The sequence below is a fragment of the Puccinia triticina genome, chromosome 13A, assembly GCF_026914185.1.
Source record: "Puccinia triticina chromosome 13A, complete sequence".
NCBI lineage: Eukaryota > Fungi > Basidiomycota > Pucciniomycetes > Pucciniales > Pucciniaceae > Puccinia > Puccinia triticina.
The window spans coordinates 5141444-5159511 of record NC_070570.1 but is presented as its reverse complement, the minus strand read 5'-3'; the positions used below and the strand labels follow the sequence as shown (position 1 = coordinate 5159511).

Below are 18068 nucleotides of genomic sequence, written 5' to 3'. Positions count from 1 at the left end.
ATTTGCTGGAACATTGCATACAACAGTTGGAGTTGGGCCTACGCTGCCAGGAAAGTTATTGGACAACTCCTCAATGATGAATCAGATAAATATGCGGGCAAGTTGGCTTCTGCGCATTATTTTAAAGGATATGAGATATCAAAAAAGGAATGGGAAAATTTGAATGACCTCTGCGATATTTTAAAGGTGAGCGGTCTTTGGTATCAATACATTGCAAGACATGTGTATTTTTCTGACCCTTGGGGCTCAACACTAAAGGATTTTTCGGAAGTAACATTACACATGGAAGGAGACGGCCCTTGCTCTTCCATGGTGCTGTACAAATACTGGAGGACTTCCCGTTGCTTTTGAACAGATCTGGAATTTCAGATTTCGCAGGGAAATCTGGAATCTGGAACTCTGGATCACTTCGGGGATCTTGAGGGACCCAGATTTCCCTGTGAAATTTGATATCTGGTGGCTCAGATCTGACTTTCCAGATCAACAGGAAGTCCTCCACTACCGGCTCATTGCAAATCTAGAGAAAAAAAGTTTTTTGCCCAATTGCATTGTTTTGAAACCAATGTTTGGCCCTATGATCAAACTTGCAAAGAAGTATCAAACACTTGCGCTTGAATGTTGTGCAACACTACTAGCAACGGTTTTGCATCCTGCGTGGAGGCTTTCATTAATTTGAGACAAGTTCCCGGAATTGGTACTTAACGTAGTGTAATGGAGTGTGGTGATGTCCAAGGAGCCGGGCCTTGAATTGCGGCCCGCGGGGCCCGGACCGATCCTGGGGAGGAGTTAGGTTTGGGCCCACGGCGCGGGGCTGCGGGTACCGGTGCAATCCTGGACCGGAACTCAGTAGTAGTCCGGTTTAGCGATCTCCCTAACCGAACTGAGGCGCCAAAACCCAAAGGAGTCCGGTACAATCGAAGCAGCGAAATCAGAGTAAAAATTTCGCCATGATTAACAGACTGGACGAACTAACAGTAGGCATTTTAGGCCCTGGACCAACAGCGGACCCAATCTCGATAAATCAAGCAAATCAAGGACCAACGCGCCAAGCAGATGGTGAAGAGTTCCTATCCGAACACGAGGAGGAATCCAAACAGGAGGTGGAAGAGCAGATGACCACAGCGGCCGGGCAGCAAGGACAAGCGAATTCGTCCAAGTCGAAGGCGAAGAAACAGCAACCAAAGAAGGTAGCGGTGAGGAAATCGACTCGGGCGACATCAAAGGCACCAACGGAGCCAACGGTGATTGAAGAGGAGATAGGAGGAGAGCGAAGTAAAGAGATACCAGGTTCGGGCCAACAATCCGGGAAGGAAAGGACGGCGATAGAGATAGCCGACTCGATGAAGGAAGCGCTGGGAGCAAGATGGATAGGGGAGGGAGAGGGAAAAGAAGCGAAGGGGAAAAGGAAAGGGACTTGTAAGTACCGTGACTAGGAAGTGGAAGGGAAGAGGAACACTGAGATCACAACGCCTTTGATGTAAATCACTTAGCGGATGATCCAGTGCGGCCGACCACCGAACCTGATAACTCCCGGAAGAGGCCGGCAGATATAATGAGGGTACTGGAGAAGGCGTGGGAAGCAGATGAAGCGGGAGATAAGGCAAAGGCGACAATGTTCTTTGAAATAGTCGCAGCGTTGGGCAAAGCACAAGGAAACGAGGAGGCTAACCCGTCTCAACACCCACTTCAGCAGAACCAGCCCGCCACTACGCCAGGATCCCAAACGGCCCCCAGGAGTGAAATTCGTGAAGGTGGCAAGAATCGGCCGATCTTCTCGATCCCCATCTCAAAGGTACCAGTCAATGAGATGTTGAGGTTTACAGAGATAGCAAGCTCTGGAAGAAACGATAGCCGACCAGAAAACGTCATGCCGGGGGGGGTGACATTCAACGAGGAAGCGAGGGCGACCACCGACGACATAGGCTTCACTAGATTCTTCGAAGATAACCTCAGGGAGCTGAGAGGTCCTCTGCCGCTCACCATCTTCAACGAGGAGTGGCAAAGCCAGGCAATCGCATACCAGGCTGAGAAGCGCCCGTGCCACAGCAAGAACTCATCGGACAAAGATCGGTATACTGGTTTCCCTTACCCGAGCGAATTCTCCCAGACCTACGCACAGTGGTCGATAAACTACCAAGGTTTCCACCGAGCACTCATCAAGGTTTGCAACTATACTCGCTTCGCTAGTTGGCTCATGGTCCACAAAGCCAATTGCGACCGGATCATCTTATCCAACCGTTTCATTGTGGGGTTGAGGTACGATATCCAAGTCCGATACAACGTTTTCTCACGCAGAGTGACCATGGAAGACGGTTCCCTCTCAGTAGCGAATATCGGAGAGTTTAGAGAAACGATCGCGCAGAAGGCCTACCTCACTGCAAGGAAGTTCAATGAACTCGAGTACACGGATAACCCGTACTCCGTAACAGGAGAACGTTGGAACTGGGATCCAGCCACGGGGCTCCAGAAAAGCTCAGGGGCCGAGAACAGAGGAAGAGGCGGCGGTAGCGGAGGAGGGGGAGGAGGTGGTGGAGGAAGCGGTCACAACTCAGCCGGACGACAACAATCGGTAAGCCCCCCGTCTTCCAAAACGCCTAACCAACAACCACCAACCGGACCATCAAACCCAACGAGACCGAGCGGATCGAGGGGCCCGAGGACCAACGGATACCGGGGCACCAAACATGATGGAAGGGAGGACCAAAGGGATGGGGGATATGGGAGAAAGTAGGGGCCTTTGTTTGATGTTAACTATGGTTACACCTTTGAAAGGAGTAATGAAAGAAATGAGTGTCTAATTGCTGTACGGTTCTCGTCAGCCGTATTGTATCCAGTGCCCCCCGTGAGTCCTCCAATGATCAATTGGAGACACGGAGGTCGAGCAGACGGAGTGAAGCTGAGTGGCCAACAGGCGCGAGGTGCGAGGTGAACATAGGTGAATGGAGGAGAACAACCTGATGGAAGAATTTGGTGATGTGATTCATGGTCTTATCCACGGATTCGACCAGGGCATTCCAAGACACACGGTAGGGGAGAATACCAACTTCTACACCCCGGAGAATCACAGCTCGGCCCTCCAGGCAAAGACCAAGATCGAGGAATCAATTAGGAAGGAGATAGCCGCGAGGCGGATGTTCGGCCCGTTCACAAGAAAACAAGTGAACAAGGTTTTCCCATTCTTTAGGACAAGCCCGCTAGGAGCGGTGATCAACGGTGACGGATCATTGAGGCCAATCAATGATTTGTCGTACCCACATTCAAAAGCAGGAATCCCATCGGTAAATTCCTTTGTGGACTCACAGGAATTCCAGACAACTTGGGACAACTACAACGTAGTCGCAGAATTCTTCCGGCAAACGAAGGAACCAGTCCTCCTGGCACTCTTCGATTGGGAAAAAGTGTACCGGCAGATTCCAACGGCCCCAGACCAGTGGCCATTCCTGATAGTACGCGATTTCAACGATAATATAATCCTAGATACGCGAATCGCCTTCGGAGGCGTAGCGGGATGCGGCTCCTTTGGGAGGCCGGCGGATGCCTGGAAACGAATCATGATAGAGGAGTTCGATGTCTTGACAATCTTTCGGTGGGTCGACGATAACCTATTTGTGAAACAGTTGACCTCCGAGCTGGAAATGGAAGAAGTTGTGAAAAGATCCGACCAGCTAGGGGTGAAGACAAACGCCGAAAAGTTCTCACCTTTCAAGGAGGAACAAAAGTATTTAGGTTTCATATGGAACGGTATCAGGAAGACGGTGCGCCTCCCGGAAAAGAAGCGGGAGAAGAGAATCACACAGATTAACGCCTTCCTAGTACCAAAAGCGACGTTCAAATACGATGTAGTTGAAATTCTAGTAGGAAGACTGAACCACATAACCTATTGCCTCCCGCAATTAAAGTGCTACCTCAATAGCATTTATCACTGGCTAAGCGAATGGATTGATAGACACGCGGCAAGAGCGGTCCCTAAAGAGGTAGAACAAGACTTAAAAGAGTAGAGGGAGACGCTCAAGACCTTTGACGCGACTAGAATTATTGCAAGACCAGAGCCGACAGATATTGGGTGGATGGGCGACGTGTCGACAAGCTTTGGAATCGGGGTGACCATTGGCCGACGATGGGCCCAATTCTGCCTGAAATCCGTGGACCAACTCAATTCCGGACTAGACACCGGAAAGGAAGAGGAGAGGATTTCTAGACTGGAGACGGTAGCGGTACGGCTAGGCCTGCTGATGCTGCTGGATTTAGGGGCGGAAGAAGGGAAATCTTTCATCGTGTGGACAGATAACACAACGACCGAGAACGCTATCCTCAAGAGAAGGTCAAAGGACACGTTCGTGAACGAGGAGTGGAAAGCAATCCAACACCTGCTGATCGAACACCAGGTCGATCTAGTGGCGAAAAGGGTTCGCTCGGAGGACAACCGCGCTGACGCGCTGTCCAGAGGAAGAAGGGAGGGGAGAAGGGAAGAAGATCAGATGATGGTAAGCATACCACAAGACCTGAGGAGCCTGATATACCAGGTGGTAGAGTAGTGATGCAATGAATAGGCTCAAAAAGAGCGGAGCACCGGGATAACTAGGGTTGGACACACCCCAAGGCGAGCCAGGCTCCGGAACCCCGGAGTGTAGGGGCGGGCTCGACCTTGATTGCTAAGTGGGGCATAAGCCTGGGGCTGCTATGCCTTTTTCCCCCAAGAGGGCGCGCTCTCCGTGAGAAGCGCGCCGCGAAAAACACCTGATGTCTGGGAGACAGCACACAAGGCGAAAAGGGGGGAAGAGAGAGCACATCTCCAACCCATACCCGGCCAACTTGAGGAAAAGGAATTCCTGGGTTGACCTAGACAAGAAGTGTGATTACTTCCCAACTGACTCCGAGTGAGTCTAACCATTGCAATGACCTAAGGTTAGACTCACCAATACCGCAAATCCCTAAGGCGGATTGGATACGCTGATCTTGCAAAGGAATTCCTGGTTGAGGAATTCAAATCAAAGCTTGAGGCAAACCCAAAACCAACTGAACCTGTAACAGCTCGAAAGGAACAGCTTATTGAATCTGATGACAAAGACTTCAACTATTATCCCGAGAAGATCTTCCAATCTCAGCAGGATGACAAGATCACACAATATGTTGGTGGTGCATGGCCATTGAACAAGAAAGGTGACCCTTGTGCTTGGTGGAAGGTATGTCCACTTCTCCCTTTGCCGAAATTTCATACTGTTGCCATTCTTTTACTAAGCAATCCAAACATCTTTATAGGCTCATGCAACCAAGTTTCCCCATCTTGCTTTGGTTGCAAGAGACTTTTTAGCGTGTTCTGCAAGCTCGGCTTACAGTTGAAAGGACTTTTTCGGCTGCATCAGACGTCTGCGCGCCGGGGCAAAGCAGCTTGGCTGCTCCAACAATCAAAAAATTGGTCAGCGCTCACATGTGGTTGCAGAAGGGCGCAAAAGCCACTGGTTATTTTGCGGACTGCCAGGCGGTTTATGACAAAGCTGAAAAAAAACTCAAGTTTGCAACTCAAATACGAAAGGAAAAGATCAAACATCATAAGAGCAATAAGACTCTCTTGATGCGATCTAATACAAAGTAGTTGATATACATTCAAAGATACCAATAATTCACTCTTATTACTAATTAATTCAATGAAAATATATCTGAGTTGCATACCTACTCCCATCGCTAATTAGCGAGCTAACTTGCTAATTAATCGCTGCATTAGCGAATGGGGCGCTAAAAGAAATGTAGCGTAGTTTTTTTGCGCTACAAACGCTAAACATTAGCGATTAAATTTGTCTGTTATTCTCCCAACTCAGGTTGCAATTGTAACTGTAGCTGAAAGACAACTGCGCTAAATTGCAGCGTAGCTGGCAGACCGCTACGCTAAAAAATTTGCCATATGCGCTAAATGTAGCATAATAGTTGGGGTGTTGGGTGAAGCAGCTCCCACTGACCATCCCTTCATGTAACCAAATCCTTCAGGACACCAATTGTAATAGCAAAAGTTGGGAACACCTATCCGCATTTCCTCTCATCTTTACCCCGGAAAAAGCATGAGGGTTTCAACATATCTCAAGAGCTTGATGAGAGAATGAGACTTTGTCTGAAGCAGAGGATCTCTTTGTGGATGGTCTCAGTGCCGATAGGAAAAGAGAGAAAGGAGAGAGAGAGATAGGAGGGAAGAACACAGTGGTATACATTTTTGTGAGGGCGGGGCAAGGACCAGGCCCAGTCCGCGCCGTAAACAGACAGAACATATATTTATGTGTTTTGATGCATCAATAGGGTATTCATTCATGTTGTATATGTATATATATGTGTGCGTGGAGATAGATAGATATACATATCTTGATATCATTGTTCTTTTTGTTATATATATAGTCAGCCGTGCCAGATATATTCAGTTATATAATATAAAATAGAAGAGGAGGAAGAGATGGGAGAGAAAGGACAAAGGCGAGTAGGAAAAGCGTCGAGACAAGAGGATAGTAAGGTCTGGTTTGTATGAAGGGATTCCAACTGTTTTCAAAAATAGGCACACCGAAATGTTTGTAGATATCGATTATTTTTCGATGGAGTATCAAAAGGGGCGAATAGGGGAGGAAGGGGAGGGATGAGGAGGGAGAAAAGAGAGGTAGAGAGAGAGATCAATCAACGTAAAGGACCAACCGGTTCCCGGAACCAATCCAGCGATCGAGGTCGCCATCATTATCGATACCGATAAGTCTCGCGCCGTTGTTAGCGTTAAGAGGAGTCGATCCGCCGGTAGAGTATCCGGCGCCGGACTCGTCGCGGAAGCGAATAGAGCGGACATCGGTGCCGACGCGCTCCTGGATGCGTTGGAGGAGCTCCTGGAACTGGACGCCGGTGGGAGCGCGGATGGCGATGAGGTCGTCGGTCTGGCGCTGGTAGATCTTGATCCTCAAGAACCCCGTGCTCGGGTTGGTGGTGTTGGTAGAGGAGACGCGTTGGTGATCGATGGGGCCGGCGGGTGTCATTGAGGTCACGCGGGAGCCCAGTTGGACCGACGAGGCCGACGTGTGGGTAGACGGGAGATGGGAGGAAAGGCCCTCGGAGCTAGTCGTCGAGCTTGAGAACGGACGCAGATCTTGGGAGCGTTGGGCGCGGTGATGGTAGCCCGCCGGCCCCGTCGAGCCCCGGCTCATCCGCGAATGATAGCCCGGCTGGGACGCGTGCGACGATTGCCGGCGATGATGTTGGTGATGCTGGTAGGAATCGGGCGGGCCGTTCGAGCCCGTCGAGAGGCGCGAGATCGACTCGTTTAGCTCCGTCAGCCGGCCATCGTCGCCATGCGAGGAATCCATCCGCTGGAGATACTCCACCACCTCGCCCTCCACCTCAGTCGGCGAGCGGTCATCCAGCCCCAGATTGCCAGGGTCGCCCTCCAGTTCCACATCTCCCTCCCGAGGGCCCAAGAACTCGTACACCAGCTCAGACTCGCGGATGTAGAGCGGCAGCTCACACAGCTCGTGCAGATAGGTCGACAGGTCTTCGACCCTCTGCGCACACACTAATTCGTCCACGTTGTCCGTCGGCCCGGGCATCCGGGGCAGATTGGGACCCCCTGCTTGGTCTGGGAAGGTCTCAATGAGTGCGGCCTGGAAGTCGTAGAAATCTTCGTAGAGCCGGTAGAGGACCAGGACGGTGGTCTGCTCGTCCTGCCCATCCTCTGAGATCCGGCTGAAGTGTGCTCGGAGATGGAACCAGTAGTGGCCCTGTTCGAAGTGGAAGGACTCGACACTGGCATGGACGACGACCCCGTATCGTTCTCGGAGCTCATCGACGGTCGCATAGCCATCTCCCTCGGGGCCTGATTCTGGATGCAGTTCATCTTGGTAATGTCGGCCCTGCTGAGTTGGTGATTGCCGAGAAGAGGTCGAGGGGCCGTTCCAGGGTGCGTTAGTCGAGGACTGCCTGGAGTGCCGATTGTACGCGGACGGGTCTCCGCCGCCACCGGCGCCATGCCACGAGTCATGCTGCGGGGCTCGGGCAGACGAAGGATGGTCGTAGCCTACGCCAGACGACTGCTGTCTGGTGTGGGAGGTGGATGTGGAGCGGGAGGAGGTGGGGTGGTTGAATGAGCCGGGGTTGGCGGAGACGTGGCTGTTTGTTGCAGGCATGGGGGGCGATGAGGCTGCAAAGTCGAACTTGCCGAGCGGGATACTGTTGCCCTTGTAAGCCGCTGTAGCTTTTTTCCATTCTTCTACTGCGGGGACCACTGAACTCCTGATCAGGTCTTGTACTTGATTGGGTGCCAGTGCTTTTCCAGTATTGACATCTTGCACTTCAACAAATGAGACGGGTATCAAGCCGGCTGGAAAAAAAAAGAAAGAAAAGCAAGCAAGCGGTTTGAGTTGCGAGTCATGTAGATAGTAGGAAAATTGTGTTGTGAGACTTACGACCACCCAGTCGGCCGATTGGCTTAGCTACAAACCATTCATGGTTGCTCTGTGCAATCACGATGATCGGCTCGCCCCTCTTGGCATCAAGCTCATCGGGTCTCTCGGCTACAAAATCATGCTGGACCTGTAAAGAGAGACAGATCAGTGAGAATGATGTAGGACATATACACCAGAAGGATGAGTGAGTGGTCGTACAATTCCGTAGAGAGGCTGAGTTTTCGAGTTGGGATTATTAGTTCTGAAGGGATCAGCAGATAGGGGCGTTCGGACGAGTAGGGGTGAGCTGGGTTGGTGGATGGCAGAGGATTGGAAGCCGGGGGCTGAGCTCCTAGGTGGGAAGGTGGTCGCGGTGGGTGTTGTTGAGGGTAGTTCGTTCTGTTTCTTCCCAAATAGTTCGAAGCAGTGTTTAGGTACGATGCCGCGTGCGCCGGTGGCTGGGTTGGAGGCCTCGAACCAGCTTCCCTCGTGGTCGTCTCGCTCGCCGACGACATGGAAGAAGTCGCCCTTTTGGAATGAGAGCTCGACTATCCGTTTTGACTTGTAGGCGGTGATAGCCTTGATGACCAGTGTCGGTGGTTTTCCGATCGATCTCGGGTTGGTTGGGTTCTGGCTTCCGGCAGCGAGGGATGCGAATGGCTGAGTGGGTAGTTGTTTGGAGCTGTGTTTGTTTGATGATGGGGGGGGTGGATGGCTGAAGTCTGGTCTGGTGGGCGAGCCGGCTGATATTCTGTCCTTCTCTTTGTGGAGCGAGCGGCGAAGCACCTTCATGGCCGGTGTAGCTGTCCTGTCCTGCGTGCTGCTGCTAGGATGGTGATGGGGTGCTGGTTGGTGGTAGTGTGGTGTTCTTGGTGGTTGGCGGTCAAGAGGCGGGAGGGAGATTGGCCCAGGCTGAAAAGGGATCAGCACGCTAAACCCATACCCCCCACGCATACATACATACATCTTTTGTGGCCAAAAGTACTGTTTAAAACCTAAATACAAAACCGGCCAATACACATCCAGCCGCGTTGGGGTATGTACATACACAGCCGTGAATTATGGAGATCCCCGGATGAGCCCGGATGGTTGCCAGGAGACCGAGTGGGTTCTACTCGGCAGGACAAGCCTTGCTCTATGAAGCCGATGCCAACACGAGAGCTAAACATTTCACTAGCTATCATCTCCTTTTACGCCTTCCATCATGCTCCCCACCCACTTCACAAAGCAACCAGATTTGCACGTCCCTCTTTAATAGTTCCTAGGTTGATTCATCCCAAGCATGAACACCACTGAGACATCACTTATCCGCACAGATCAGCTACAATCATCTTGCTGGGGTGTAGTAGAGAAAGGATAGTCAAATTGACTTTTTTCAAACTTTTTGATTGACCTGAACTTGTGGACTACACATTATATAAGATTGACTGGTCTTTTGATGAAGGAGCAACATGTTGAGTGCATTCTTAGAGATTGGTCGCAACAAAAGCATGATAAAACAACACTTTTGATGAGGGAGACTGTGTAACACATCAGGTAAAAGCTTAGAGAGTGGTGAGTATGAGAGCACAACATGACAAACCTAATGAAGTGAGCCAAGATGTGAGCAAGGAGAACAATGAGGTTGGGCTGGAACAATGTTGAGTGGTTGGATTCCAAAGCACACCTTTTAATGAGGGCTCAGCATGTTAGTCACAAGCTTAGGGAGCGGTGAAAACAAGAACATAACAAGGCAAAACCTAGCACAATGATTATAGAATGAGTAGATTTAAAGGAGCTATTGAGAGATCCAGATAACATGGCTCTATTTCTTGAAATGTGGACCAGAGGCATTTAATGTATGGGGGATTTCTTTGCTAAATAATGCTGAACTTTTTCAAAAGAAAATATGTTACCTTGAGAAAATATTTTCTGCAGATTTTGTTGCATTCTATCCCAATAATCATTCTCATTTGGGAATACTGAAAGAAATGTAGGATCATGTTGATCTGTATACCACCAACCAATTAAATACAGGGCTAAATGTATGGTCCTGATTGGTGAATTGGAATCAGCAAAAAAGTTTATTAGGAGAATCTGTAGATCTGAAAAGTCAGAATACGCAAGAGGATATTTATCAAAATCCCTGGTAATGCTTGATTCAAATTCCCCAAAAAGTGGAAATCTTTCATCTCCTTTTGGCATCAACAGATAATCAATCCATTTGAAAAACCCTTGATTTCTGATTTTTTGAGGGCTTTGTGACTCCTCTGATACAAAACAATCTTCCAAGGAGAGGTGACAAGCTTTCAAGCTTACAATCAATGCATAGAACTTGCGACTAATCATTTTTTTATGAGCCCTTCCTCCTTTACTCAAGGAGAATGAAACCATCCTTTTGGTTGATGAAAATTTATTTGAAGAATCCTTGAGATATGCCAATCTGATTGGGATCTCATTCAAGTTTTTAAATTGATGATTGGTACATGAATTCCTGGTCTCCAACTTGGAAATCCACTCAAATTTATCCAAAATTTCTTTTTCTTCTGGTTCAAAGTTGACTTTCCAGTTACATTTTAATGTTTTGGGTTGCAAGTTTTCTGGAAAGTTAATAAATGGAAAAGCTGTGAACTTTCCAGATTTACTGAGTTCATTGCTTATGATCTCTACATCTTCATGATGAATTCTTAGCTTTGATTTAATAGCAGTATATGTCAGAATCTTCAATGATTTCTCCACATCTTTATCTAAACCAACTTGCATTAAAGCATTGATAACTGTTGGTTGGAACGTTTTATAATATAATATAAGGATATTTAATGCTGGCTTGATTGCTTTATTTGAATCCAGATTTCTTGAGAGATGATCAAGCAAAACTAGCTGGCAAGTTCCCAAATGTATTCCATCATCAATTTTATCAAGATTACCAAGTAGAGGAATCCTTCCTTCCCCAGGTTCAAAAGTTTCCTTGAAGATCCACTGGATTATCAAGTCATGAACAATCATTTCTTTGCTGTAGTTTCTCTCACCAGGCTCTGTAAGAACTAACAGGGATGTATTGATGAGGAGAATCCATTCAATCAATGCATTGAATTTTGTGCAGAGTTCTGCTGTGCCTTGGTGAGTATATTCTAGTTTTTCTTCAGTACTAGCAGATCCGTGTCTTGATAATAAAACCCTGATTGAATAAAGTGATTCAAAATAATCTTTGTTTATCCTGATTGGAAATTCTTTTTCTTTATCTAATTTAAATGGTGTTCCAACTGCTCTTATGCTCATTACGGAGGAAGTTCTTTCAAAGAATCTCTTGGTAAAGTTCACCAAAAATCTATCACTCATGAAATGTCTGGGTTTGATGGTCTCTGAAAGCCATTTATTCATTTCATATGACATTGGCATTGTTTTCTTTTTTTCCTGGACTTGAAGCTGATGACTAAATGTTTGATTGGAATCCATGGGGTGGTTATCTTGAAAACTGAGAGCAATTTTTCTTTCATTGTGGAAATGATCCTTCTTGGTATAATCCTGATTCAAATTGGATGGCATGTTGGTGACATGTTGATCCAATGATTCTGGGTCAGAAAGAAGAATCAAATTTTAGAATGTGATCAGACCTTGGGGGGTGAACCAGATTTTTAAATCTGATTTTTATTCTTACCTTGGCTGTGATGGTATGCTGGGGATTGGAACTGAAATGAGAGATGATTGTGACCTTTTACATTTCTTAAACCCTCTCCAGATGCAAGTGAATTTTCATACCATGGACTTAATAAGTTTGGAAATTCTAGATTATCACACAGTTTCATCAAGTATGATGGATCTGAAAATAATGAGGCTTGTCTTGTATTATTGGCATCATCCACCCAATTTGTTTTTTCAGAGTAAAGATCTTGTTGTTTTGTTTCAAAGCATTTTTCTGATGAATTTGAGGGGTCATTTAATTCTTCAAATAATTCTGGTAAGTTGAGTTTTTCGATCTCTCCTAAAGTAGCCAATGGTTCCAATAGCCAGTAGTTGTGGGCTTGGTCTTGAGTCTCACCTACCCCAATTTTTCCTGGGGAACCAAAACCTGATTCTATCAGAGAAGGTTTTGTAGCTTGATGTGAACCCACAAAGCATTTATCATTGTGATATACATGGGCCAGTGAGGGAATTGTAGATGTTTGAGTCATGGGAAAGCTAGCAGGTTGGCACCCCTCTTGGTGTATTTGATGGTTTCTTAACTCTGTTCCAAACATTGAATGAAGAATAAAACAGTTCAAATCATCTTCTTTCAGCCATGAAATCTCCAAATTCATTGGGTATAGAAAGGATCTGTCATATCACCTGCATTTGTACCTTTAATGAATATATTATTATGAGAGGTACCAGCCAAAATATGTGATTCATGATCTGACTTGAACATCATTGAATCAGGGTGATTGTGTGCTGCCTTTTTTCTTTTAATTAGAGGTTTTGCTGGATCCACTGCTTTGGGAGGTCAGCCATACAAATGACAATGACCCATCTTATAGAAGTAAAAATAAGTGTATCTTACTTTGGGATCCATTTATATCAAAATGATTTTTTTTAACTGCTGTGAATCTTGAGCAGTCTTTATTTTCAATACCTGTTTGATCCTCTCCATGAATTCTGTGGTTGGTTGATGACTTGACACAGTTCACAGTCACCTGGTTACAATAATCTTTTTCTACATGAAGGCTGGGAACAAAATCCACATCCTGAATTGAATGGAAAGCTGTATGAGCTGATTTTATTATTAAAGCCATATAGTAGAGTTTTAGGTGAGTGAGAGTATTGAAGCTGAAAAACGACCTCAAAAGGGGGTTTTTCATACTCTTGACTTTGCTTGTGTCTTTCATTCTGGTGATGGAGGGGGGGCTTTTTCATGAAAACCTAATTGCTGATTGTTTGCTGCCATGAATAAAATAACATCCAATTCCAACTCACCATACAGTTCATTGTGACTTGTTCATGGAGATAAGACTCAACTTGTTTGATATCAAAAATGACTGTTATATACCTGGAGATGAGTTCCACTGAAAGCCCTGACTAAGTTGATTAAATTTAAGTTGGATATGTTATGTCATCAGCTATAGAGTTGACAATTTCAAGTATATTTTCATATTTTCATTTTCAGGTTTTTGTCCAGTGTTAAAGACAAGTATTAAACTTTAGAGCTTGTTTCAAACAGATATCTTGCTAGCAAGATCTAACTAGTCTCTGTGGTTTGGAGATGTGGAGCCTTGTTATGTTGACTAAGCAGAGGACTTCTGGTCAAATATTCAGTTCCTGCAGATATTGATTTACTTCCTCAAAACAATAATTCTTGCAGGGAAATAAATGCAATCCCAGACACTGCAGATCTGGTTCTGCAGGGTCTGTAGATTATAGACATCAGCAGGAAGTGTACCAGTATCTTTTCAAGTGCTATCAAGACATTTTCATGTGTGTTTTTGATGTGGCAAACCAGTAATCAAACCTTGTGATCATTCAAGTCAGCATTTACTGATTCCTTGGGAAATGGCAAGGGTAGGTGTGCAGCTACCTTTTAGAATGAAGATCTCATGATAGCCCATGATTAATACAAATCATGCAGGAGCAGTATGATGTGAAATTTAGCATTGGCAATTGTAATAATGTATTGTGATCATGTCACATGGTGTTGATTGTGATGTCCAGATCAATCTGGCCATTTTTCAAACTCGTACCATTGCAAGCCCTTGAACACGAAACAAACAAACGGGCTGGTGGAAGGAAGGAAATAAGAGTTTCCATTGAAACTGCTTCAGAATTAAGGCAACAAGTATGTATGCACAGCTCTTCTTCAATTGCTTGCCGTTGCACGTGTCCGATGATGCCAGTATGTACAGTTTCGGATTCGGTTGATTATAACCGATGATGCCATATGATACGGGAAGTACACGCGGTGTTTTATGTCGAAACTCCGTTCGGAGACCCCCGCTTGACGCCAGCGGCTATGTAGCGCCACCCGGCACCGCTGTGGCGCTACAAGACAGCAAACCTCATTTTATAAACAAGTCGTGCAACTTGCAACACCATTCCAACACCAACAACACGCAAGCCCACACTCCTAAAATAAACCCTTTCAAAGCAGAGAAGCATGTCGCAGGATCTTGCCCAAAAGATCGAGGAGATCATCACCAAAAGGTTCGTGCCTCGCCCTCTGCTACATAGAAGATTGCTCGTCCTATGCCTTCTGCTGACAAAAATCGTACAATCTTGCGCCGATATACTTTCTCTTTCTCCAGCGCGGTCGTTGTTTTCTGTGAGTCCGATCCCAGATCCCAGTCGACCCATGGCCCTGCAGCCCGCCATTTTCCCGCGCTGTTTCCCTTCCACAACATGAAGTGTGGATAAGCTGACACTGATTGCGCTTTGGACTGCAGCGAAAAGTCACTGTCCGTACTGCGTCAAGGCGGTGAAGACGCTGAAGGAGATCGGCCGGGAGCCAGTGGTCGTGGAGCTTGACCTGGTGGACGAGGGCGAGGCTCAGCACGAGTACATCAAGAAGAAGACCGGCCAACGCACCGTGCCTGCGATCTTCATCAAGACCAAGTTCGTCGGCGGCAACTCCGAACTCCAAGCGCTCCACGCCGATAAACAGTTGGAGAAGATGTTCGAGTAGATATCATCTCCAAATATCTCTTCCCTCAGCTCGCTTCCTTATCATCTCCCTCGTTGGCTATGTACCCCCATTGCGTAGTCTTGCATCTATCCCTGCAGTTTTCGAGGTTTGATAAAGTGATCTATCCATGTGCATACAACTCAATCCGATCGGTGACTCATCGAAAATGAACAATCCATGAATCATTGCCAGTTTAATTTCTGATTAGCAACAGAGAGAGAGACAGTGCTGCACAGAGTCTAAGGGACCTTCACACCAAAAGCAAAACGTGTAATATATCTAGCCGAACACCATTGAGTAGGAAGGCTCGAGCTTAACCAAGCCTTTCTGGAGGAGAGCCCCGCAGGGTCTCTGTCTCACAGAGAGGCTTGCCCCCAAGCGGCGAATTCTGGCGTGAGAGCTGACAGACCGTAGTCCTGGCCAGCACCCAAATTCCACTAAATCAATGCCTGCACATTTTTCACGCAACATACGGGGTCATGAGTAGCACGGCCTTGTAGCCTGGCTGCTTGCGCAGCCAGCCATCCATCCATCATCTATCCATCCCCCCAGAGCAGTGCTAGACATCCTTTCAAAAAACACGATGAGCTGTTTTCCAAAAGTCAAACTCTTGTTTTTTTTTACTCCTGTACACTCCACTATCCAATAAACTTGCTGTATCCTACCTGTACTGTGACAAAAACATAGTACAGAGGCCACCATAACTGTACACTTTGGCATGTGTATTTAGCTCTTATGTACTTGCCTCGCATGTACAAAGGTACGGACAATCCAAGAATCTTGGTAAGATGAAGTTACAAGCTTTGTAACTTCAAGACCGTTTGAGTTAATGACATGTGATCTATGTAGGATTGAAGGCGAGATGCAGGCCTTCAATCTGGCACCAGGGCGGCCTGATTGGCCCGCAGGAGGCAAATTTAGTGTGGTGTTGAAGTTTGACACCAGCCAAATGGTTGGAGGTGGTCCTCAGCGCTCACGCCAAATTTCCCCGCTTCCTCCCAAGTCCCTCCTTCGGAGGCTCGCGCTTCGCGCGAGGGACGCCAGCCTGCCAACTCAGAAGGGAGGACTGACTAAGTTCAAGGAAGGCTATGTACGCAAGTTCAATTAAAAAGCCCAATGAGAAGCGGGCAGTGATTCTTGTAAAGAGGCGGGACTGAGACAGATGTTTTTTTTCATGTAAATGCCAACTTTTTGACATTTAAATACAAAGGACTTCCCACCAACTTGGAAAGCAGGCCATCTTCTATTTCTTAGCATTGAAACCATTCCCTTTGAAAATAGAGATAGAAAAGAGCATTTAGCTGGTATTCTAAACCAAAGGGAAGTCCTCCATTTAAATATGTATTTTCCGCTCAAACATATGCATATAAGTTCAGGTACCCGCTACAGATACCAGGGAACCTGGCTGATTTTCATATAATCAGACACCCACATCTGCTGGCAGGTACCCACTGACAGACGGCAAGTACCCACCAACGGATTGCAGGTACCCACAATGGGCTTACCACAAGTTGGCAACCATCTCTAACTATTGTCAGGAATTAGCAAAAGTTAACATTGATATATGCCATCTCTACACCCACACCAAAATATTGTCTTTTCTTCAAGAAAGGTTGGTTTTTTTGCAACTTTTCTGGTTTTGTTGTTATGGGTTTATTTTTACTTTCAGATTGACTCTGTCCTGGATCTTTGTTGACCATCCCACAGCGTGAACAGACCCAGTGCTTGGTCTGTTGTTCCCTGTCCCCTCTGTACTGGTAGAGGGCAGCGGCCTACAACCTCAGATGTTGGCAAGCAGGGTAAAGAAGTTGCTCCGGTTCAGAATATGAACTTGGTTTTTCCTTAAACCTTCTCTCAGACCATCTACTGGGGAATGGTGGCTCTAGGGTTTGTTATGGCCTTGGGCCTCATCTGACATCTGTCAACACGCACCATGTGGAAATGATATTCAAAATGTGTGATTGCCCTAGGTCAAAAAAACCAGAAATTTTGGGAAATCATCCAAGACTTATTTAAAATACAAAACATCACCCATCGCAATATGATTATTTGGTCAGCCTTTTTGCACACCAAAAAATTCCCCTGCACACGTGACCAAAAAGGTTTGCAAGTCTGTGCACACCACATTAATTGGTGTGCACATTTGTGCACTCCCCATTCCATGGAGTGGAGGTTAGTTACTCCAAAAATTATTGAGTGCCTTCCTTGGCTGCCAGTCAGCTGTGTCTTGGAGTCAATACATACATCCAAAACCCTCCAGGCACAGACTGGTCATTGAGAGGAAACAAAACTATTGATGAATGAACGTTTCTGCTGGTCATTGGGATGAAACAACCCTATCAATGAACAATTGGTGCTGTTCATTGAGAGGACTAATACCTCTTGATGACCAGTACAGACCTTTCATCAGGAGGAAACAACCCTCTTGAGACCTGTCTATCCCAGTCATCAAGAGGATCCATCTCTCTCAATGACTGGTACAGACCTGTCATTGAGAGCACTCAACCCTCTCAATTACCAGTCTGTACCCTCATCAATAGGGTAGGGTACCAACACCAGTCATTGAGGGGATTGATTCCTCTCAGTGACTGATATGTACCCCTCTGTTATAGCCTCAAATAGGCTCTTCAATGACCGGGACTGAGTAGTGTTCTAGTCAACAACAGCAAAAAAGAAAGAAAAAAGTAGTCAACAGATGAAAAAATCAAAAACAAAAATGTAGAAAAAACATGAACAGAAGGATAAATGGTGGGCCACTTAGCATTAGCATAGTAGTGCTAAAAGCAGCCCCTTTTTTCTGTAGTTTTAGTGCACTGCTACTGATGCTCAACTGGGTTACACTATTCTAAAGTGCTTTTGGCCCCAGGAAACCACTCAAAAGTGCTGTAGCAAATAGTAACAGGCAATTTTTTGAGCACTGTTTGTCATGTGTAGCCTTATCACATTTCTGGTGGAATTGCCCTAAAAATACACTAAAGCTCTCTGCCAAGCTATGCCACACTGACGCTAGGGTTAGCGTAGCTGCCCCGCTGTTGGCAAGA

At 46.5% G+C, this 18068-nt stretch overlaps 3 protein-coding genes across 3 annotated transcripts; 2 read left to right on the top strand and 1 right to left on the bottom strand.

Annotated features, from left to right (window-relative positions):
- Positions 1–947: 947 nt before the first annotated feature.
- On the top strand, positions 948–1851 carry PtA15_13A492 (uncharacterized protein; the record flags this gene model as incomplete). The annotated part of the gene is made up of 3 exons (XM_053162695.1): positions 948–1272; positions 1491–1792; positions 1843–1851. The coding sequence occupies 3 exons, from the start codon at positions 948–950 to the stop codon at positions 1849–1851; spliced, it is 636 nt and encodes a 211-aa protein (XP_053026646.1).
- A 4553-nt stretch (positions 1852–6404) lies between these two features.
- On the bottom strand, positions 6405–9191 carry PtA15_13A491 (uncharacterized protein; the record flags this gene model as incomplete). The annotated part of the gene is made up of 4 exons (XM_053162694.1): positions 6405–6519; positions 6670–8335; positions 8421–8547; positions 8619–9191. 4 exons carry the CDS (start codon positions 9189–9191, stop codon positions 6405–6407), a joined length of 2481 nt encoding a protein of 826 aa, XP_053026645.1.
- Positions 9192–14502: 5311 nt separating this feature from the next.
- On the top strand, positions 14503–15027 carry PtA15_13A490 (uncharacterized protein; the record flags this gene model as incomplete). Its single annotated transcript, XM_053162693.1, has 3 exons — positions 14503–14549; positions 14651–14667; positions 14789–15027. 3 exons carry the CDS (start codon positions 14503–14505, stop codon positions 15025–15027), a joined length of 303 nt encoding a protein of 100 aa, XP_053026644.1.
- Between the last annotated feature and the right edge of the window lie 3041 nt (positions 15028–18068).